Below are 23,422 nucleotides of genomic sequence, written 5' to 3' on the forward strand. Positions count from 1 at the left end.
TCCCTTCTGCTTTTAAAAAAAAAAAAGGAAATATGCATACAGGTGTCCAGAAAGAAGCTAGACCCAAACACACACCTGAGATGCAAAGAGAACTTTGATAGTGTATCGCCCGGCGGCAGGTGGCACATATTTGACTGTAAATGTGTCGTTGGCATTGTGAATAATGTCAAAATCCACGTCTTCCTCATCCTCACTCAACACCCGGGCATCACATTTAATGCCAACGCTGACATCACCTGGAACAGACCAGCTCATTAGCACCAGTTTACAAGAAACAGCATGTCCCAAGCAATCACTTCCAGCTCAGGTGAACACCCTAAAATAAGCAATTGGGAAGTTTCCAGTAAGAAACACGAGAAAGAGATGGTGATAAGCCGGGGTTCTAGAGAAACTCTGGATGATTAGCAAAGATATCACCAAGAAACTGACACAGAGGCTCATTAGATGAATGATTACCTATTCAGGTGGATTATTTCCTGGTTCAAAGTTCAATGCCCTTGAAACATTATGAAAAGAACGTTTTTCCTCAAGAAGCAACACTCACTACATTGGTGAAGCCCCCTCTCACCTTCCCCAGCGTCGGTACAGTCCACTGTGAAGTGAGTAGGCTCATTTGCCTTCAGGCCACTTCTCTCCACGCCTGGCCCAAACACTTTGACCTTCTGGGGATGGCTACCCTGCCCAATGTTGACCTAGAGAGGACACGGAGAAAGTTGTAATCAAGTGTTCTTCTACTCAGACCCAGTAAAACACTGTTAGCTACCATGGTTAGAAATAGTCCTTTTAGGCACTCTAGAGCACTGTGCCTTTCAGGCCACTCCATCAAGGATGGGTTCTTCCCTAAATATTTATCTGCCTTGGCCATCAGGCATGGCATCCTGATCTGCCGCAGGACTGGGCTTTTTTCACACCATGGCCAGATTCCACCTCATAACTTACCCTGAAGGGGCTGTGTGGGATGTTCACACCTCCCCAGACCACAGCAATGGTGTGCTTGATGGCCTTAACTGGGGTGTACGAACAGGCATACGTGCCATCCATCCGGCTCTTCATTTGGATGTCAATAGGCTGGCCTTCCCCGTCCTGCAAAAGATCAGGGGCTAAGAACAGAACTTGGCCTCTCATCGTCTCTATCAAACAGGGCTACCATGGCCTCCCAAGACAGTGAAGTCACCACTCACTCATCCAGCAAAACTTCATGGAACAATTATGATAGGCCATGTTTTTACAATACAATGACCATGACCACAGGTGATAAAACACTACATTTATTTACTTTCAATCATTAAGAGCAAATGGCCCAAAAAGAAAGGCATGACCACTCCAATGCTCCTTAATTATAATTCCTGCATTTAAATCTTTTGGTCAAATTCACTTAAATTAATATATTTAATAAATTCTTGTTTACAAACCTCCCGTCATGACCTAGGAAGCTTCAGCCATACCAAAAGACATTTACAGGGAAATCTGAAATAATCGAGTCTCATTTCCACAGAAAACAAATCATAAAAATGAGAAAAACACCCTGCTTTTTTACATGTTAGAATCTAATTTACTCCTCCCATAATCCCATGAGATAAATATTCTTATTATTCCCAATGTATAGATAAAGAAATTGAGGATCAGATGGACTGAGCAATTTGCCATTACACTGTCAGATCTTGTTACCTGACAATTACCTACGCAGGTGGGCCCCCGGAAACTTACCTGAGCAAATATCTTTAAGGGAGCTTTTCCAGCATCCTTAGGATCCACAGTGAACTCGGCCAGATTGTTGACAATGCACCCAGACTTCTCCAAACCTGGCCCGTATGCTTGGACCTGGGGCAAAGGGTCAGTAATGACTCTCTTTCTGTGTAATGCCCCAAATAAACCCCTATATGAAGACTGGTGACCAGGGGATGGGATAAGGACAAAACAACTGTGCCTGGCTTTAGAGCACCTATGTTAACAGGACGATTATAGAAACAAAAATGCTAAAGTAGGCTAACCTCTCATAAGGAAGAAAACTCTCTAAAACCAGGTCGCAAACTAGCCTGAACTTCTTGCCCTATTCTGAGCTGACAGAGAACTTCTAGTAACTGGGGCAGGAACCTCAAGCCATGCCCTATTTCAGTGTTCTCAGTTTGAAGGGGCTCAGAACCTTTACTACAGACAGCACGCTAAATTCTTGCAGCCCCCAGAGAGCAAAGGACCAGCAGCTGGCCAAAGAGGGGTAGCTCCCAGCCCAGACTGACATCAGCCTATGGACAGCTGCCCACATAGGCCAACAGCAGCACAAGTCAGGGTAAGGGGGCCTCTTCCTGTCGGCTCAGACTTGATGCTTATCAGCCTGCAAAGGGTTTGAGAGAAGCTCTTGGAAACACTGCAAACACTGCTCCATGTTGGAGCATCTTGAAATAATAACTATGGAAAGCGGCATGACTGAAATATGATGCCCTGAGTTGCAAGAAATCTTCTTATGGAGCCCCTTACATGGGTCAGGCACTGGGCCTTATAAGGGCTGTCTTGAATCATGACAGAAACTCTAGGAAGCAGGTGCTACCATCGTTCTCATTTTACAGAGGAAGATATCAAGAGTTAGAGAGAGGTAAGTCTCTTGCTCAACATCAGAAAAGCACTCATTTTTGCTACTGGGATATCTATTTCAGGCCCATTTCCTTTCAAGGCTGTGAATGGTTCATCTTTGCTATCTCTCAACACCACTACAGGGAAAGTGCCAGAAACCAGAAAAGAGAAGACAGAAGCACAGCGAGTTGATTCACCAGATCTGGGTTATAGTCTCCTGTGGCCGGGTGGATAAAGGCCATATATGGACTGTCCTTGATGTCCTCGTCATCACACATGATATGAACGGCATATTCGCCGGGCTCCTTGGGCCAGTACTTGACGTCACATGATCCATCATTCTGGTCGTCGTACTCAATCTTCGCCTGGGAGGGGCCTTCAATGGCAAACCCTAGGGAATGGGGTGGGAGGGACCCCTGGTTACACAGTGGAAAGTACTTATTTTGTTACTACCAACTCCCTCCCTCTGCCTGCCTAGAAGACTGAAATCTGTAAACTGTCCCTTCCCACAAAACCAAGCCTATTGAGTCTTTGCTAGAGATGGAAGAGTTGGATTTTATATCTTTTTTTTTCTTTAAACATCTAACAATGAAGGTCAACCAGCAAACCTTTCTGTTGACAACATGGCAACACATACCAAAAGCCTTTAACCAATGCCCGCCCTTCCTCCCACCAAATCCATTTCTGGACTTTTATCTGAAGGAAATACCAAGGATATGTATTTGTTTTTACAGCCCCATAAGATACATCCATGCAATGGAATTTATGGAAGCCATGGGAAATTGAGACATGTCCTATATTTATCTGAGGCAAAAAAGATATAGAATTCTCCCAGATATTTTTTGTGGCAGACCAATATTTGTACGCACATGTACAGAAAAAAAGTCTGAAAGGATATACCAAAAGGGTTAACATTATCTCTAGTCTACAAGGATATACCAAAATGGTTACTATCTCTCTAGAAGGAAGAATTAAAGTGATTTCCTATTTTCCTTTTTTTGCTTATCTTCTATTACCCAAAACAGAGGTCATCAAACTATGGCTGGTGGGCCAAATCTGACCCGCTGCCTGTCTTAGTAAATAAAGTTTTACTGAAAAATAGTCACACTCCTTTGTATATATTTTTTCTACGGCTACTTTCATACTATAACTGCAGAGAATAGTTATGAGAGAGAATATGACCCACAATCCTGAAGTATTTGCTATCTGATCCTTTGAAGAGAGGTCAGTGCTGACTACTAATGTAAAACAATCATATATACTCCAGATGTGTATTTTAAAGATATTCAGTTATGCTCCAAATAATATTTACTCCCCAAATCTCTGATTTCAGCAAAATTAACTTATTTAATCATCATGAATCAGTCAACAATATTTGCTGACTGCCTAATATATTTCAGACACAGCATCCACAGAAGGCCTCTGCCCTTGAGGTCTAGTGGACGAATGAGTGAATGAAGCCCTCTGAATGAGTGAATGAGGCAGAGGGCAACCTGAAGGGCAGGAGGGAAATGAGAATTGCAATTCCACAGCAGTATCCAGAGGGGGCCCTAGGTGGTGAGGAGACCAGGAGGTTAAGGGTAACAAGGTTCATTGGAGGCCCCAACTCTCAGCCTAAAACCAGGCCCAAGTCCCCTTATAATCTCAGCCCTCCGGTAGCTGATGGTCAGCTGCTTCCACTTACCCAGAGACCCCACTTCAGAGCCAATGGACTCTACCACGAAGTCCGCTGACCTCCCAACAATCCCTCCGTGGAGGCCAGGGCCCCATGCGCGGACTTTCTGCATGCCTGCTTCAGGGCCAACTTGAACTTCAAAGGGGCTAGAAAAAAAGGAAAAGAAAGCATTAAAGGAGTGCAAAGAAGGGGCTACATACAGCCATAAGCTGTTTACCCATATTCTTTCCACTTGCCTGATCCTTTTACCTGCGGTCCCAATCTCCAACCAAGCCCCTCCTCCACAAAGGTCCCCCACGGAGCCATTGTTATGTCAACAATATAATGTAATATGCTGCCTCAGGGAATTCAGGTGGCCACTGGGTTGACACTCAAGCCACACTGCCTTGCACTATCCTCCCGGTCATTAACCTTTTGGGTGCAGGACTGTGAGCCCTGGAAGGTAAGAGAGTACACACTTCCCCACACCCTGCTTATGCTATAGTAAGAAAACTAGGTTGAGTAGGCTTTATATCATACATGAATGAATTGCTTTAACATTGGCACAGAAGATTAAAAAATAGTCTCCTTAGATTCTCAGAACCCTATAATATGCCCAGATATTTCTCAAGGTAAACTGAATTTATTCAGAGTTTAAAGTTGCCCCCAGGGGAGCTGGAAAACATGGAAAAGCAGAAAGGGCAACTGCAACGCCCACAAGGCAAAGCTGCAGATTGCTTCGCTGGGTCCCTGACTGTACTCACACGGAGGATTTTAATGTAAACCATAGCAGATTTTATCCCTCTCAAAAAGGAACACATTGAAAGAAAGAGAATCTCAGTTTATATAAGGGTATACAGATACACAGCCCATTTGCTCTCTATTACTGCTCCTTCTAGCTTCCCGGCCTCTCACCAGCCCCAAACCGCCAACATTTGATTTAAAGGAAGGCAGCCGAAACCACAGTGACTTTCTGCTGCTTTTGAGAACAGGCCAAATGTCTGTACACTGCTAGGAAAAAAAATGTTTTCAATAAAGCAGATCTCTCTCTCTCTCCTACAGCCCAGGAAGCAACCGCCATGAGCCTGCCCTGGGCCAAGCAAGCCTCCGGAGAAGATGCAACACCAGCTGGGGACTCACCTCTTTGGAATGTGGTGTCCCCCCCATGTAATGGCAACACTATATTTCCCCGGGGTGCTGGGATAATACTCGAATGCATAGACTCCATCCAGAAAACCTTTTTGCTTCACCAGCTCCTCCAGACCCTCTGTAGAAAGGAAGCACACCATCTTTGCAATGCAATTCTAGACTCAGAAACGGAACCCAAAAGACAACAGAATGATAGCAATATCCACAAAACATAAGCTACACAGGAAAACTAAGTGGGCTGCCTCAGAAGGTGGGACCCCCAAAACCTGAGAGATTAATACAAAGCTAAAAATGGACCCATCTTGGCTTCAAATTGTGGGGAAATGGAAGATTTTCAGATAACTGGCTTTACTATGTCTCTCGGCTGTGAGGTCCTGAATCTCCTGGGTCTGTGTAAAAATAAATCTAGTCACATCTCAATTTTTCTCATCAAATCTACCATTCTTAGTCCCCTACAAAAACCAGGGAGGGAATGAACCCTTATGATTATCTGGCATGAGTTTCAGGTTAGTGTCCCAAGCATATCTTTTTCAACTAAAGCTAGATAACAAAAATGAGGAAGTTCTTGTATGCTAGCTACAAGAAGACAGGTTTTAGATGCTACACCACAAACTCCAGAGCAAGACATCAGGCAGGAACTTGTTTTATGTTGAGCCTTGAAGTTTGGCTGGGAAAGCCATTTAGTCAAGTGAGAATCCGAGATCAGAAAAAAATACCTCTTTGGCTCCTGTAGCAACAAGCCAGGAGGGAGGACAGCTCCAGAGCAGTGTGGCTCTGGGTCTGAGCAGTCTAGAACCTAGGCTGCCTGCCCACAGGGCACGGCCTGCCCCAAAGCGTGGTCCTCTGAGATCAAATATTAACTTTCTAGAGCTCAGAACACTCCTGCCCCAGACTGCTGGGAACACAGAGGGTAAGAGCAGTCCCGGCATAAGCCAAGGACTACTACGTCTGCAATTAGAAATGCCGAGTTTATCTGCTTATCCCAGGGGAAAATGTGAGGACTGCATAGATACCTATCCTCACGTCTGCTGTCTCCTTTCCCAAAAGAGGGAGCAAGAATGAGTTGCAGGGTATAACCCACTCCTCCACGAGTGGTATTTATTTAGAAAGAAAATTTAATCTTAGGGAATGTGATTCTCCTTCTATAAGCACTGATCACGGTAATTAGGTATTTGATAAACATAACCTGCAGTGGGAAAATTACTGTCTTTGGAGACTGCTTGAATTCTAGCTCGGATGCTTACAAGCTACGGGAACTTGAGCAAGACCTTTCCTCTCTAAACCTAGGTTTCTTCAAATAAAAAAAATGGGCCATTTCAGGTTGTTGTTCAAAGAACAGCACTTCCCAAACCTCACTGCATCGCTGCTTTTTCTACTCCCAGAAGCCTTGATATAATGTGATGCTTCCAAGACACCACCTGCATTCAGGGCAGACATTACTAATCAATCACTACTTTCTTCCCTACGGAGGCTAGATAGCCTCAAATCTTTGACAGATCTCTGGGATAAATTGATCAGAACTGACCATAGGGTGAAATCCATATGCCATGGCTACAGAGTTTGCTGAAATCATGCCTGAGATGGAGAAACAAAGGAGCACTTACTAGGACCCTTCACAGTTACGCTGAGCTCTCCGCTTCCGGCAGCTTTGGTGTCAACCTTGAAGTCTGCAGTCTCCCGAATGCGGATCCCTTTGGGCTGTAGGCCTCGCCCACTGGCCCGGCAGGCGTTTGGATTGCAGGCTGCAAGCAGAGTTTCAACATCAATTCAACCTTTCATTCTTTAGTCAGAGTTGGGCAAGCCAAGGTAACTTGGAGGCACCCGCCAAGAAAATGTTTGCTTTGCACAAAGAGTATGCGGCAGTTGCTGAGACCAGGGGTCCCATTCAGGGAGCACACCGGGCTAGCAAACAAGGACACAACATAACTCTGTCCAGCCACACCACAGAGGGAGTGGGGGAAAGTTACTTTGGCAAAGAAATCCGGAGAGCACTGTGTAGATTCCCTGGGCTCCTGGTACCAGCTGAATTCTGGCGTTTATCCTCTCAGTGGTGAAGGAGATTTAAGACCTAGTGCTGGACACTGTTCAAACTTCATTGCTATACTCAAGGGCCCACTAATTGGGAAGACTGGACTTTTTCAAGTCTACTTGGAAAATGTAGTGCTTGAAAACATCTGACCAGGTTCCAAACTTTGGGTCAGCCATTTATAAAAGTCTAAACGTTGTCTTCTGCATGAAGAGCCAGAGGATAGCTCAAAAAAGAGGCCAGTTCCACCTTAGCCAGGACAGACAAACATTTCAGTGCCTTCTATTACAAGGTCCTCGGGAATGTGGGCAGCTATAAATGCAACTATTAGCAATAAACAATATTTTCAATTTGATTTCTAAATTTGGTTTAAAAATCTAAAGTTAGAAGTCTAAACATGAAGGACAAAGGTAGCTTCTAACATTCCTTAGATGAGAGGTCCACAAAAATACAATTCATTCTAACATTCCTTAGATGAGAGGTCCACACAAATATGGTTCAATGGGGATCAGCAGAAGGTAGATAAAAGACATCCTTATACCTTAGAAATTCTTTGCCAACATGAACAACCTTCTCATTAAGTATAGAAATAGGAGATTAATGGGTAAAATGTCATGTTTATTAAGTGGCTTTTCCTTTTCACATCTGACATTGCTTATCTAATAGCTCTCTATATACTAGAGGTCACAAAATCCGGAAGAGGAGACTCTTTACTCCATAGAAGGGAGGCAATTCTTCCTCCGCCCCACAATGTCCTTGACTGGCTATTTGGCATATAAATGCTTCTCAAAGAGACATATGCACACCTTTGGAGTTAGAGATGATTTTAGGTTGCTCATGGATGAACATAAGTTTATGGTGGCACTTAAAGGCAAGTGACATTGGTTTTCCATTGTGAAAATAATATAAAGCTTCTTTTTTAAGTAGAGGATTAGAACACAAAAAACTTTTAATTAAATACTAGATAGTCCAAATGATAGATGGATATGCCAGAACGAAAAAGGTAGTCCATGAATGAGAGGAAGTCAGAAAACACTATTAGAACTAGGAAAGCTGTTCAAAACTCTTTCTTGCATTTTGTCAAAATGTTTTGATAATGAGTATATTCGTTTTATTTTTTCTTCTTTTGTCAAGAGAGAAAAGTTGGTTATATCAAGAATACTCACAATGGGATGACAGGACTTCCCTTGGAAGGTTTAAATGTGTCTTTAAAATAAAACACCACTCATGGAAATTCTGAGCATGGGTAATGGTCTCAATATCAAAAGGGTCACCGCTCAGTTCATTTAAACACTAAATGGAGCTAAAGGGTTTGAAGGAAACTGCCAGCTTCTCCACCATTTTGAGATGTCTTAGAGCTGTTTAAACGTAATTACAGAGGGGGCTCGGGTCTCGCTGGACAAGTTATGATAACACCTGCATTGTAATTTCCTGATGTCACAAATAGCAGAGGCTCAGCTGACATTTTCAGGCAGTGCAAAGAACTGGAACAGACGCTCCACCCAACCAGCCCTTACCAAGAGAGATGCCTCTGGCCCAGTGCTCTCAACTAGGAAGCCAACAGCTTCGGGGTCCACGCTGGCCCAGAAGCAGGATTCGGAAGAGGAAGCCAGGTCTGCAGATGCAGATGCAGAGGACAGAACAGGAAACGGCAAGTATTGGTTAGAAAAGGCAGCAGAGTTTGAGGGGAGGGGAGCAACAACGTGAGAATGAAAGAGTCTAACAGAGAAAAATGCACGCTTCTAGCTGTAGAGGGAGTTTAGCAGTATGGTTAAGAGGTCGACAGAGACCTAGATTCTACTCCTACTGACACCTAGTCTGTACTCACTGATCCCTATGTTATCTAAGCCTCAGTGTCTCCACCTGCAACTAGGGATAATAATAGCACCTGGCACGCACAGGCTGGTATGACAATTAGATGCACTCATGCTCAGTGCCTGGCAGCCAAGCAGTGGAATCTGCTGGACACCAGCAATACTTCTGCAGCTAACCTCAGCTACAACTCCTTAAACGGCCTCAGTCCTGCATCTCTCAGTGAGGACAATGGCTCTCCTGTACCAGTGTTGTGAAGAGGATTAAATGAGTTAATACAAGTAAAGCACTTAAGTCATTGCATGGTTCACAGGGAGGTACACATATCTTGAGGATAAAGTAAGCCACTTCCAACAGAAAGGGGATAGGTGTGAGTTCAGTGTTAGGCCCTGACCATTCTCCTGGCCTTGGGGCCCAGCCGTGTGCACAATTAGCCTCAATGCCAGAAGCAGACATGGTCTGCCACCCCAGCACTCACCTTCCCCGACTTGCACAATGAAGGGACTCTTGGGGATGGTGTCCCCAGCAAAGGAGACCTTGACCACATGAGGGCCAGGATGCATTGGTTTGTATACACATCGATACACCTGGTTTCCTTTATCTTCCACGAGCAACTCCACGGTGTTCTTCCCCTGGGGATCTTCCACCTCAACACCAATGTCACCCACACCGGCACCTATGAGAGAGCAAACATCTCATGAGCCCAAGTCACCTTCTCAGAAAGCTCACTGCTGATGAGTATAAAAGTGGGTACAAAATGTAAAACGAAGGAGATAAGCACCCAAGAAGGGTCACGCCAGGATATTAACAACTGTTTTCTGGTGGGGGGAAGGAGGGTCATAGCCGAAATTCCCTTTTCCCCCATTCTCTATTTTCTAAATTTTCTAAACTGAAAAGAAAGTTGACATTTCAAAAACTGTCTTATTCATTCCTTCCAACCTCCCATGGGACCTTGCATAGAATTTGGTCTAGTAAACAATTCTTAAAACTTAAGTTTCTTTGGAACATTTATTTTGTCAAATCAGAAACGTGTGTAGAAATTCATTATCAATAATGTCAAGCTCGAGTATAAGATTTTAAAGAAAAGCTAGTTTTGAAAAATCTAAAAATATAACCAACACATTTGACAAAGCTATTTTTGTTTTGGTTGTTCGATTTATAAAAACGAAGGTCAGGCATCCCAAACCTCTAGTTCCTAAGGATTATCCCCAGCTTTAGGAGAAAGCCTGACCCATGGAGGAGAGGTAGAGAAGCACATTACCTGCCGTATAGATGTCAAAGTAGGTGGGCTTATTGGCGATGTTCCCTGAAGCTTCCAAGCCCGGGCCTTTCGCAGTGACTTTACTGGCATCTCCCTGCGCCTTGTCGACATTCACTTCAAATGGGCTCTTGGAGATATGCTGTCCTGCAAAGAGGACTGTGACCTACAAGTGACAGACAGACAACATATAATCACTTCTCTCTGTCCAATGCGAGCACCAGATCAAGCCAGATGCTTAGACAATCTTCTCTTCCATCCTCCTAATTATCCACACAAACGTGGCTGGAACCAGGAGCCCAGTCAGTGGCCTGGATGGAACTCCCACTTGGCTCCATCAGCCATACAGCTGGGCCTAGGATATCAGCCCTTTAGTAAACTAAAAATGCTTATACCAGATGTTTAGCCTCCCTAGTAGGATATGAATACTTATATTTGAATCTCTAGACACTGGATCCTTTAAGGCAACTGCAGGAGGAACCACTGTTCCCTAGAGTATAATACACAGTTCCAGGATTTCAAACCCAAAGTATTTTTCGAGAGACCAAGACCATTCCCAGATACATGGATTTGAAACAAAGTACAGATTTTCATCTAAAATTTGAGCCATTGTTCTTATCTTTTAAATTTTTCAGGGGTACTGAATTAGGTTTCATATGAACTAAATAAATTAATTACATCATAAATGCTCTCTTAGAGATTTTTTCCCAAAAAATTCATGGTATTCTAGGGGTATAAATCCCTGGTCATGGTTCCAGGTGAATTCACTGAAGCCCAAGGTGGTGAGTATGGTTTATGTCTCAAAGTTGTAGCATGGTACACAGGTATTGGCCTGTGTGTACTCTCGAAGGCCTTCTTCCGACAAAAGGCACACTCCTAGATCACCTCAATCTTCTGCCAGACTCCCTTAGCTCCCGTCCTATAGGCCAACTGGACACCAACTCAAACAGAACTCAAAAGGTTATTGAAACAGAGGGCCTGGGGGCTGGATCCACATCAATTCTCTATGCTAACAGATTCTCCAGGGCACCTTGAAGAGGACTACTTAAGGCAGCATCAAAGATAAAGAGATCATAGATTAGCATCTATACTCCAGCCATGTAGCTACAACCATTCATTATCCAGGTAGAGTCAGAAAAATCTTATGACATTACAAAAAAACTTAGTGGAATTCAACCGACTAGGTATATTAGCTAATATTTCGAGTTTGGTTCATGGGGATCCCAAGTGAGCATGGATACTTTTATAATCAGAAAAGAAAATCAGAAGTTAAGAAAGCCATTCTTTTTCCTAAGATATCCTTCCATACACATCGAAGCAAGCCCAGAAGAGCAGTCCACGCAATAGCCATGACATCTCATCTTACTTTGTGCAGCCCAGTGACCTTGGGCAGATACTCTACAGAGTATGTCTTGTTCTTGTCGCTGTCAGGGGTCACTTGTGCCTAGGATGAAAGATGAGTGACAGTTAGAGAATGCTCCAGGTGTGAGTAAAAGCACGTTGTGCCAGCCAAGTTTCTGCAGCGAGCTGCTAGGTCAGAAACCTGTCCTGGCTATTTTCTTACCCCATCACTCCTGTAGGACACCTCAAGAAAGAAGCAGCCTAAAGTTACAGACACAAAATCATGTCACACAAAGGTATAACCAAGTCAAGACTCTCCATTCTCTCAAGGCTGGAACTCTCCAGATAAGAATGACTATAAAGCCAGTAACGTAAAACTTTATTGGCCCAGTCATTATTAAGATCTTATGAAATCATGAGCCCAGTGTTAAGTACCAAAAATAAAACAAATCAGGCAGAATCCCTGTCTCAGGGGGAGAAAGGGACAATATGCCAGTAAACAGAATTTCAAATAATGCTAACCATTAGAAATAAAATATAGTCTTAAGAAGATCAGTAGACAAAAGGGAACAGTTGTGTAAAGGCCCTGAGGGAAGAATTAAAGGATGGACAGGGTGAGAAAACAGTAGGACAATCTGTATTGTATCAATTCTGCATTAGTATTATTCTAGATATCGGTATATCTAAAACCTCAACTGAGAAGGCTTTTGCTAAATTCAAAGTAGCCTTTATTTTATTAAACATTATGTCCTTGGGCATTAATTTATATTAGTTTTCAAGGCACAGCCCTTGGGCAAGTTACTTTAACCACCGTAAGCCTCGGGGATCCTTTTGGTAAAAAAGATTTTGTTATAAGCTTTAATAAGGAAAATGGAAGCATAGTCCCTGTCCCTGTTACAAGCTCCAAAAGCCCCGTGGGACGCTGCCAAGGGAGGCAGCATCCGCCCACATACCTCCTCTTTGTTCCCTTCTGGATCCTCAACAAACACCATCACGTCTCCCTGCCCGGCGCTGATGGTATCCACAGTAAACTTGGCCGGCTGCTTCACCATGTTTCCAGTGGGCTCGATTCCTGTCACAAGTTTACACGAGCACATTACAAGCTGGGCCAGGCCCTGACACAGGCCATCACCCACATGTCTGTTTCCTTCAGGAAACTGAGAGGTGGGACCCAGCCCTACAGCTACCACATGGGAGACAGAGGAAAACTGCCATGACAAGAATAATCAAATGGGTCAAATGCCCTAATTTTGTCCTTGTTATTTAAGTAACACCTGATTCTAAAATATTCAGAGCAATTCAGTCAGAAATCTAGACGATTATGAAAAATTATGTGGTAAATAGAAGTGGAACTGGCATTAAGGGAAGTAATGTGAAGAATAAGGTGTGAGAGAAATGGCTCATTTTTTATTAAAGACCATTTGCATTACTTAAAATGTTTAAAAACTGCATTCAATTTTTATTTTTAAAAAACTAAACTTTTTTATTTTTGAGTCGAGCAAATTAGAGATAAGGATTCACATGCAAGTATAAGAAATAATGCCCTTTATCCAGTTCCTCAAATGGTTACATAGTACAAAACTCTGGTACAGTATCACAAGGGCACTGACCTTGACAGCCAAAATATAGAACATTTCCATCCCCCTGGGGATCCCTCAAGTCGCCCTTTTATCGCCATACCCACTCCCCTCCCACCTCACCCTCTTCTTACTCCAACAACCACTAATCTGTTATCCATTTCTATAGTATTATCATTTCCAGAATGTTATTACATAAATGGAATCACACATTACATAACATTTTTAAATTGTCTTTTTCCACTAGCATAATTCTCCGTAGATTCGCCCAGGTTGTTGCCTCTATCATTAATTCATTCTGTTCATTGCTGAGTAGTATTCCATGACGTGAATGTACCACAGTTTTTTAACCATTTGCCCTTTGAAGAGCATCTGGGTTGTTTCCAGTTGTGCATTACTGATAAAACTGCTATAAACATTCATGTTTAGGTTTGAGTGTGAACATGTTTTCATTTCTCTAGGATAAAGAGTTCAACTGCTGAGTCATATGGTAGTTGCATATTTAGTTCTTTTTAAGAAACTGCCAAACTATATTCCAGAGTAGCTATACCATTTTCCATTCCTCAAGCAACGTTTGAGAGATCCGGATCCAGTGTCTCTAAATTCGTCAGCATTTTCTGTTATCATTACTTTCTATGTTAGCCATTCGTGATAGGTGTGTAGTGACTTTAATTTGCATTTCTCTTATAGCCAATGATATTGAACATTTTTTTCATGGCTCCTTTGCTATTTGTATAGCCCCTTCAGTTAAATGTTCATGTCTTTTACCCATTTTCTAATTGGATAGTTTGGTTATTTATTTTTTTTTGACTTTTATTTTTTTATTTTTTCTTATTTATTTATTTATTTTTATTATTATTTTTTATGGTGATATTGGTTAACAAAATCCAATAAGTTTCAGCTATGCACTTTAACAGTAAGGCATATATGTATTTACACTGTGTGTTCACTTCCCATCATTTTTATTTGTTTTTAACTGTTGAGTTATAAGAGTTCCTTATATATTCTATACACTAGTGATTTGTCGAAAACGTTATAGTTACCCATAATTTTGCTTATCATTTTCTTTCTTCCTGTTATTCCATGATTCCTTCTTTCATTGCTTCCTTTCTGTCCAGAGAATTTCCTTTAGCCATCCTTTTAGGATAGAAGTGCTTGTGACAAACTCTTTTAGCTTTCCTTTATCTGAGAATGTCTTGATTTCCTCCTCAATCCTAAAGAACTATCCCTGATATAGACTTCTAGGTTGACAACTCTTTTTTCTTCAGCACATGAAAAATGTGCCACTTCCTTCTGGCCTCCACAGCTTTTGATGAGAAATCTGTCATTCTATTTTTCCCCTACGAGGTAAGGTGTCATCTCTCGCCGCTTTCAAACTTTTACTGTCTAGTTTCTTGAAGTTCGTCTAAGATGTGGCTTGGTATACACACACACACACACACACACGTGTGTGTGTGTGTGTGTGTGTGTTTTCATCTTCTTTGGGTTTGGCATAGCTTCTTAAATCTGTATGTTTGTCTTTTGCCAATTATGGGTAGTTTTCAGCCAGTATTTCTTTGAGCAATTTTTTTTTTTAGCCCTGCCCTCTTTTTATTCTTCTTGGTCTCTGAATGTTAGGTGTTTTGTTATCATCCCACTGGTCCCTGAGACTATGTTCATTTTTTTTAGTCTACTTCCTCTGTCATTCAGATTGGGTAATTTTTATTGTTCTATCTTCCAGTTTACTGATTCTTTTCTCTGTCCTTTCATTCTGCTATTGAGCTCATCCATTGAGTTATTTCAGTTATTGCATTTTTTCAGTTCTAAAAATTTTATTTGGTTCTTCTTTATACCTTCTATTTCTTTGCCGAGATTTTTCATTTTTTTGTTTTTTGCAAGTATATTTGTAATTGCTTATGGAAGCCTTTTTATAATTGCTGCTTTAAAATATTTATCAAATAATTCTAACATCTGTATTACCTCAATGTTGGTATCAATTGATTGTCTTTCTTCATTCAGTTTGAGATCTTTCTGGTTCTTGGTATGATGAGTGATTTTTTAAATTAAAACCTGAGTATTATGTTATGAGACTCTGGGTCTCATTTAAACTTTTTTAGCTGCCTTTTTATAATACCACTTCAGCAGAGGAAAGGAGGGTGCCTTCTTACTGACAGTGGGGCAAGAAACCCAGGTTTCCCATTCGACCTTCACTTATATTCAAAGTGAGGAAGGCTCCTCACTGGTGGGTGGAGGTTGGAGGTTCCAGCTTTTATTAGGCCTCCCCCACCAGTAGCTGGAAGGGGTAGGAGTGCCTCATTACTACTCCTCAAATGACCTCTATTTACATAATTGGGGCAAATGTGGCCTCCTTATCTGTGGTAAAAGTCTAGGTCCCCATTTGGCCTTCACTGGTATAAGTGGGGGTAGGGACCACAGCTTTTGCTGTAGTGTTTGGCAGAGTAGAGCAATGATTGTCTAAAAGTGTTCTGCCTTGCTAGACTGCCCTTTCCTGGTCTTCTGGCCAGAAAGAGCATGCTTTGTTGGGCTTTTTGTGTTTGTGTCCCCTGGCATTTCCAGGTTGTCAGCTTCTTCAGTTCCAAGTCTGGGATACATAGGCAAAAGAAAAACCAAGGAACTCATTACTGTGTCAGTCCTTGGGTTTCAAGGTCTCTAGCCAGGCTGCCTTTTCTCTTTCAGAATCTTATTCCATGCCATCGGCAAATAGGGACAGTTTTATTTCTTACTTTCCATTATGTGTCTTTTACTTCCTTCTCTTGCCTGACTGTTATCAGCTAAATATAGTTAGGCAAGAGAAAAAAATAAAAGACGAAAATAAAAGGGAAAAAAAGTTTGCTCTGCAGAAAATGCCCAGGTATTTCAGTTGTACTTAATGGGAAAAATTAGGAAAAGTACTTCAATTTATCTTCCCAGAAGCAGAAGTTCAAGTACTACTTTTTTAAAAAGTTTTTCATTATGGAAAATTCTAAATCTATCTAGACACACATGAAAAAACTGTAAAGTGAAGCCCTGTGTACCTATCACCTAGCTTCAACAATTAATCCTGGCCAGTCTTGTTTCATATCTTTACTCCCAACTCTTCCTTCCTGCCTCCTGTATCATTTTGATACAAAATCTAGACCTCATATTTTTCACCCATAAACATTACTATGTATCTTTTAAAAGATGTTTTTAGAATATCAACACCAAAAAAAATTTCCCATTAAAAAATTAACAAAAAATTCCTTAATATGATCAAATATTCAGTGTTCAAATTTCCAATTATCTTAAAAGTGTTGTAAATTTCTTTTAACAGTCAGTTTAAATAGGATCCAGATAAGGTTGATATATTACAATTAGTTGTTGAGTCTCTTAAGTCACATTTAATCACTAGGTTTTTCTCCATCTCTTCTTTTCCTTGCCATCAGTTTGTTGAAGACGCTGAGTCATTTTTTACCATACTTAGGATTTGTATTAGTTTTCTGATAATTTAGTTTAAGAATTGGTGGTATATTGTTATATAAATAGAAAAAGAATGGAATCAAAAAGAAAAACTGGAAAGGAATACCTCAGACTAAAGGAAGGCATGGGATTGGCAGTTGGGAAGTAAGCAGGCTTTTGATTTTTATTTTCTAACAATTTTCTTTTGCATAAAACTTACATTATGATCACATTATTTAACGAATAGATTTAAGCATGCACTTAATATATTCATAAATATATACTCCATCTGACTCCAACGGCATGAGAGGAACAACTAACTCTGCAACTTATCCAAGACCCTGGCTAACCATGGTTGGTTAGGAGGCCGAACCACATTCCACACTCTGTAAACTCCCTGGAAGCTATGCTTACCACGCACAGACAACCATTCCCTACAATCACTCAGAACGAAGAGTGCTCAAGTCTTGCTGTGCAGTTAATGCTTCACACGGAATATAAGTTTTGGAAAAGGTTTCTGCTTAGCTCATAGATATGCACTTTCAATCTATCCAACCATGCAAGAGAGCGCACCACAAGGATCCATTTGTAGTTGTAGGTTTACCTCAGCTCAGCCTCTCCCCTTTCAACCCACTGGAACTAAACACGTCAGGGCTAAGTGAATGGATCTACAAGGGTAAGTGGCTGGTAACTGTAGTCTAGTCAATATCCAAAAGATAAAATAAAGCAAACCTCTCAACCCTTATAGAAACCAGGAGAGGAAATGTTCTCTATTCTTTGGCTCAGCTGAAAGAAATGGAGCAATTGTGGACACACAGGGGAGAGAGCAAGCTGTCCCTGCCCTGTCTCCCCATGAGACAAGTAAAATCTTAAGGCTCCGCCCATGTGGCCTCATATATGACCTCATTGCCTAAAGTGACCATTTTGTCTTCCTACTTACAAAGGAAAAAAGGTTAAATGTAGCATTACCGTATGCTCCAGCAACCCTACTTCTAGGTATCTACCCAAAAAAGTGGAAGCAGCAACTCATCTTCACAGCGCATTAGCTACAATAACTAAGAGGGAAAACAACCCAATTATTCCTTGACAGAAGAGTAGATAAACAAAACGTAGTAGATAAACAATTTAATATTATTCATTTTTAAAAGGGAATGAAATTCTTATACATGTGACAACATAAATGAACCTTAAAATCATGCCGAGTGAAGTAAACCAGACACCAAGGGACATATGCCACATATAATTCTACTTATATCAGGTACCTAAAATAGGCAAACTCATAGAGACAGAAAGTAGATTGGTGGTTACCAGGGGCTGAGGGGTAGGAGGGAATGGGGAATTACTGTTTAAGGTACAGAGTTTCAGTCTAGGAAGATGAAAATGTTTTGGTTGCATAATCCAAAGAATATACTTAATGCCACTGTCTGGTACACTAAAAAATGGTTAAATTGGGGAGAAAAAAAATGGCATAGATGACAGAGGCTCTGTTCATCCCTCTGGCGGCTGAATCAAAGTTGTGATGAAAACAAGGAGCAGCGGCAAGGAAAAATCGCCTGGGATCTAGATGAACAAGCCATACAACTATGGAAAATCAAAGAAAGTACCCTGCAACAGCAGAAGGTGGGACGGGGCGAAGATGCAGGGCTGCCCAGTCCCAAGTGGCTGAGTGAGATGAGGTTATGGTGGCGGCGGACGTCTCTTAAAGGGGCCGTGTCCGCAAGTGGATTTTTGCGGTGACGGACTTGCTTGCTCTGAGCACCAGTGCCCATTTGGCTGCATGCAGGGGTCACCAGGGACTTACAGGGAGACATTGTCGGAGTGAAGGCCGATGTGAGAGACTCTTGGTACAGAAGTGTCAGCAGGATCCACAGTTCCCTGTTGAGACCTCCCACCTCCCAATGCACCCGACACAGCACTGCCATAGTTGTGAAGTCATCAAATTGGATAACAGAGGTTGCTCCGCCCAGATGCTTCTTGCTGAGACTCACGCTGGTGGAGGCAGCTGGCCTTGGTTTCTGATGTGGCCTTTTGAGGCAACTATAAGCACAGCATCTGTGGATTGCTTGCTGAATCTTAACAGGTGGCCCAAGAGAAGTAGAGGTTTCGGATAAATTTGGCCTGCAGCTGAACCCCTCTCAGGACTGTGCCACTGGACACCTATTTCACAAATCCACACTAAGAAAACCGGGAGACTTAGGAGTTTTGCATAGAAACCGACATGGAAAGGCAGCCAAAATGGGAACACAAAGAAGCAGAAACCATATGACAGAACAGAACAGAGATCCGGATATAATGGAGTCAAGTAATCTAACAGATGAAGAGTTCAAAACACTAGTTATAAAGATGCTCAATGAACTTTTGGGGAGTGTAGAGAACTCTAACAAAGAGATAAAAATGGAAATGGAAATGGAAATTATAAAAGAGAACCAATGTGAAATGGAGAACGCATTATCTGAGATGAGAAGTATATTATATGAAATAAACAAAGGAATAAACAAAGTGAATAAAGAAGAAGATCACATGCCCTATCTAAAGGACAGGAAAGCAAATCAGGACACTCAATCAGAATGGCAAGAAAAAAGATGTCAAGACTATAAAAATAATTTAAGGGGCATATGGGATACTATTAAGGCTCCAAATATTCGTCTGATCGGCGTAACTGAAGAAAATCAAGATGTTGAACAGCTGTTTGAAAAAATGATGGAAAACTTCCCAAACCTGGTGAAGGAAATGGACATAAAACTCCGGGAAGCTCAGAGAATTCCAAAAATCAAGGATCCAAAGAGGCCCACATCAAGGCACATCATAATTAAAATGCCAAAGGTTAAATGCAAAGAAAGAATATTAAAAGCAGCAAGAGAAAAACAGATAATTACTTATAAGAGAACACCCATAAGACTGGCAGCTGATTTCTCAAAAGAAACTATGCAGGACAGAAAGGTTTGGCACAAAATATTCGATAGGATGAAGACCCAGCAGATACAACCAAGAATAATTTATCCAGCAAAGCTATCATTTAGAGTTGAAGGACAGATAAGGAGCTTCTCAGACAAAAATAAGCTAAAGGAATTTATCCCACTAAGCCAGTATTACAGGAAATGTTGGAGGGACTTCTTTAAGAAGAAAAAAACATGTATCAAAACAAGAATAAAGAATGGTAACAATTACATTCCTATCAATAAATACCTTAAATGGAAAAGAATTAAGTGTTCCAACCAAAAGAAAGAGTGGCTGAAAGGATAAGAAAACAAGACCGCTACATATGAAAGGAAGGGGATGGCGAAAGATATTGCTTTGATGGACCTATAAGGTATTTAAGTCAGACAGAGAAAGTTAAACACTATGATTTCACTTATATGTGGAATTTAAGGAATAAAAAGAACAAACTAATCCAAAGCAGACTCACAAATGTAGTGGACAATTAGGTGATGGACAGAGGGGAGGGGAGTTTGGAGGGCTGGGAGAATGGAGTGAAGGGCTAAAGAAGTACAAATTAGTAGCTGATGGAAAGTCCCAGGGATGGGGAGAACGGCATAGGGAATGCAGTTAGCATTAATACACTGGCTAGGTGGAAGGTCAGGGGAGGGAGGGAGCAACTGGGGGGATCATTTTACTAACTATATAGATGTCTAACCAATGTACTGTATACTTGAAACTAAATAAAATTTAAAAAATTTAAAAAATACACACATACAAAATGGTTAAATTAGTGAATGTCATATTATATATATTTTACCACAAAAAACATACATATGCATACATACATATGTGTGTATGTATGTGTGCTTATATATGTGTGTGTATATATACATAATTTTTTAAGGTGTGTTTGCTCCCCAAGTTCATAGCACTTACAAGGAGGCAGATAAAGGAAATGGCAATGACAAGCCACATTCCTGAACTGTAACAAGTCGTCCCTGTTTTAGAAAATAGCACCATGAAAGGAAATCATTTCACATAACAATAGGGGTGGTGGACAACAAGTGATAAGGTTATTGCAAAGGGAGCATTTTATGATTTGATTAGATTCAATCCATATGACCCATTTGTTGGCAAGAGATTTGGCTGTTTGCAGCTTTTTTTTTTTTTGCCAGTTAGGAAGCATAACCTTTAAAATCAAAGATTCCTATTCCAGCCACCACCTTTGGTATGGCTTAGAGAAAGCACTTTTGAAGTAAGCAGGGACATGCTGACTTTGGAGTGACTGCACATGGGGAGAGGGCTTCAAACAAAGTCCCTAGTTCATATATATATAACACAAAAGATTGCACAGACCCCACCCTCATTGCTAAAAGTACTTCATATGGCAAGTGGGTTTGTTGCAGAAATTTCCGACTGTCTTCTGGTCTAAATCATGCTAAAAGACATATGAGAAGGACCTGGACACCAAGATTGAGAACTGCACACAGTCAGCACCACTGCCCTGGTTGAGTGACATCTTAAGTCTAAGTTGACACCAAGCGTGGCAATGCTATCTTCACAAGGAATTAGTGAGTGTATGGGACATCCGCAAGACAAGTGCTGTGGACTCTTCAGAAAGTCAATGTCATTAAAAAAAAAAAAAGTTGGGGAAAATTATTCTAAATTAAAAGAGTATAAAGAGAAATAAATATTTATGTGAATCATAATCAGATCTTGGTTTGTAAAATAACAAAAAAACTATATAAAAGACAATTTCAGGACAATAGAAAAATTTAAAAACAAAACTGGATATTAACTGACATGAAATTATTGTTAATTTTCTTATGTGTGATGATGAATACTGTGGCTATGGAAGAAGATATTTTATTCTTTGGGCAGGCTTGCTGACATATTCAAGAGTTAAATGTCACCGTGCCTGAAATTTATTTTCAAAAAATGCAACAATCTTCCTCCCTCCCCCACCGCCCATACAAACAAAGCACAAAGGGCAAGAGAAAACTATTATATTAGAATGAAAAGAACTGTAGATTCTAGAAGAGAATCTACAAGTTATTTTGTGTGTCTAAATGTTATGCCAACTGTCACTATGAAAATTAAGAAATATAATGCACTCCTATGGAAAAGGGAATGTGTTGTACCTCAGTGTGCTTATCTTTATCAGAAATCACACTGGGCTGACGGCGAATTGTTCTCCTTTAAAAACTATGCCAGGTCCCAATCAGAACAACAAATGCCTCGAAATGCCTTCAATCCACTATAATGTTCTAAGCAGAATACTCCTGGCAGCTGCATAAACAGGATGTCTTAGCAAGGAAGTATCTGCCAGGGGTTATCAATAGCTCTCACCCCATCTGGAAATCTAGGGCATCTTTAGCATAACCAAAGGAAAAATGAATCAGCAGCCAGATGACCCAGGCCCCTTCCCCTATTCCCTCATCCCAATGGACCATGACTGATTCCCCATCTGAAAAATGTGAATAATAGCCCTTTCTTTGTCCCAGGGTTAATATACTAAAATCGCAAAGCAACAAACCCATCAGTCTCCATCACATTAAAGCACCAGCATTTCTTAAAGCCTAGATTCACAAAGCAGAAGATGGTCATAAACAAATGAACCCTTGGGTTAAAAAAATCTGACAAAGGCAGCCTGCAGTGTCTTTAAGAATTAAGCCTGTGCTTGAAGCAGGTGCCAAACAGATTTTGAAAATGAAGCCACATAATAATCTCTAAGACCAGAGGACAAGCCTCAAATCCAACATGACAAGTGCTTACCTCTGCCATAGGCCCTGGCTTTCTTGGGGTTGAGTTTGGGTTTAAGAGGAGCCCCTGGCTTGAGCTTGGCTTTGGGGAACTGGGACAGGTAAGTCATCACGGAGTGCTCATCCACATCTGGGTGAATAATTTCTTCAGGAGTGATAACCTAGAATAAGGACATGGTAAATGAATGCCAGAACAATCAATCTGCAACTACTAAAGATTTTGCAAATGTCTCTTAAACCAAACACTACAAATATTAAGATGTTGAGTCTACTTCTCAAGTGAAATTACATTAAATTGACATGCCAAGATCAGTGTTTTTAACCTTTTAGAGGTGTCACCATTCCCTTTGGGTGCTGAAGACCCACTCCACACAATTCTACATGTAATTTCCAGAGATGCGTGTCCACCCACACACCCACCCCAAACAAAAAAAAGCCCACTCACTCCCCGGGTCAAACTTTCCAAAACATATAAACTACATCAAATGTGAAGGATGAAGAAAAAGTACACATGGAATTAGAGCATATTATTTGAAAACAAAAACACAAAAACTGGCTTTTTCCTTTGCTCATCTATACATTGTCTGCATCTCTGTTAACTCTGCTACTAATTTAAAGAATTAAAATAAAAACAAAAAGAGACAACACAGTGACAAATTAGTATGCGCCCTTACAGAATGAGTCTTTGCGTCCTCTCACGATTCACACGTTGAAGCCCTAACATGGTATTAGGAGGTGGGAGGTAATCAGGTTCAGATGAGCCCATGAGGGTGGGGCCACCAGGTCATGATTAGTGCCCTTACAAGAAAAGGAAGATCTGAATGTGCATGTGCCTGCTTGTGCATGTGCTCATGCTGCACTCCCCTCCCCGCCCCTTCTCTGCCAAGCCAGAAAGAAAGCCCTCGTCAAAAACCGAATCTGCTGGCACCTTGATCTTGG

General features: G+C 41.3%; 1 protein-coding gene across 3 annotated transcripts in view; it reads right to left on the reverse strand.

Annotated features, from left to right (window-relative positions):
- FLNB (filamin B) overlaps nucleotides 1–23,422 on the reverse strand; it is a 130,919-nt gene that overhangs the window by 51,468 nt on the left and 56,029 nt on the right. For all 3 annotated transcript variants that reach the window (XM_015593691.2, XM_015593693.2, XM_006917668.3), the window contains exons 4-16: nucleotides 22,497–22,644; nucleotides 12,762–12,880; nucleotides 11,834–11,911; nucleotides 10,471–10,633; nucleotides 9,688–9,885; nucleotides 6,976–7,113; nucleotides 5,363–5,489; nucleotides 4,253–4,389; nucleotides 2,766–2,959; nucleotides 1,708–1,821; nucleotides 940–1,083; nucleotides 569–692; nucleotides 76–236 (exon numbers count right to left, since the gene is read on the reverse strand). In XM_015593691.2, coding sequence (XP_015449177.1) covers nucleotides 76–236; nucleotides 569–692; nucleotides 940–1,083; nucleotides 1,708–1,821; nucleotides 2,766–2,959; nucleotides 4,253–4,389; nucleotides 5,363–5,489; nucleotides 6,976–7,113; nucleotides 9,688–9,885; nucleotides 10,471–10,633; nucleotides 11,834–11,911; nucleotides 12,762–12,880; nucleotides 22,497–22,644 — 1,845 coding nt within the window. The remainder of the gene's footprint in view (nucleotides 1–75; nucleotides 237–568; nucleotides 693–939; nucleotides 1,084–1,707; nucleotides 1,822–2,765; nucleotides 2,960–4,252; nucleotides 4,390–5,362; nucleotides 5,490–6,975; nucleotides 7,114–9,687; nucleotides 9,886–10,470; nucleotides 10,634–11,833; nucleotides 11,912–12,761; nucleotides 12,881–22,496; nucleotides 22,645–23,422) is intronic.

Source organism: Pteropus alecto, unplaced genomic scaffold (genome assembly GCF_000325575.1).
Source record: "Pteropus alecto unplaced genomic scaffold, ASM32557v1 scaffold75, whole genome shotgun sequence".
Lineage (NCBI taxonomy): Eukaryota > Metazoa > Chordata > Mammalia > Chiroptera > Pteropodidae > Pteropus > Pteropus alecto.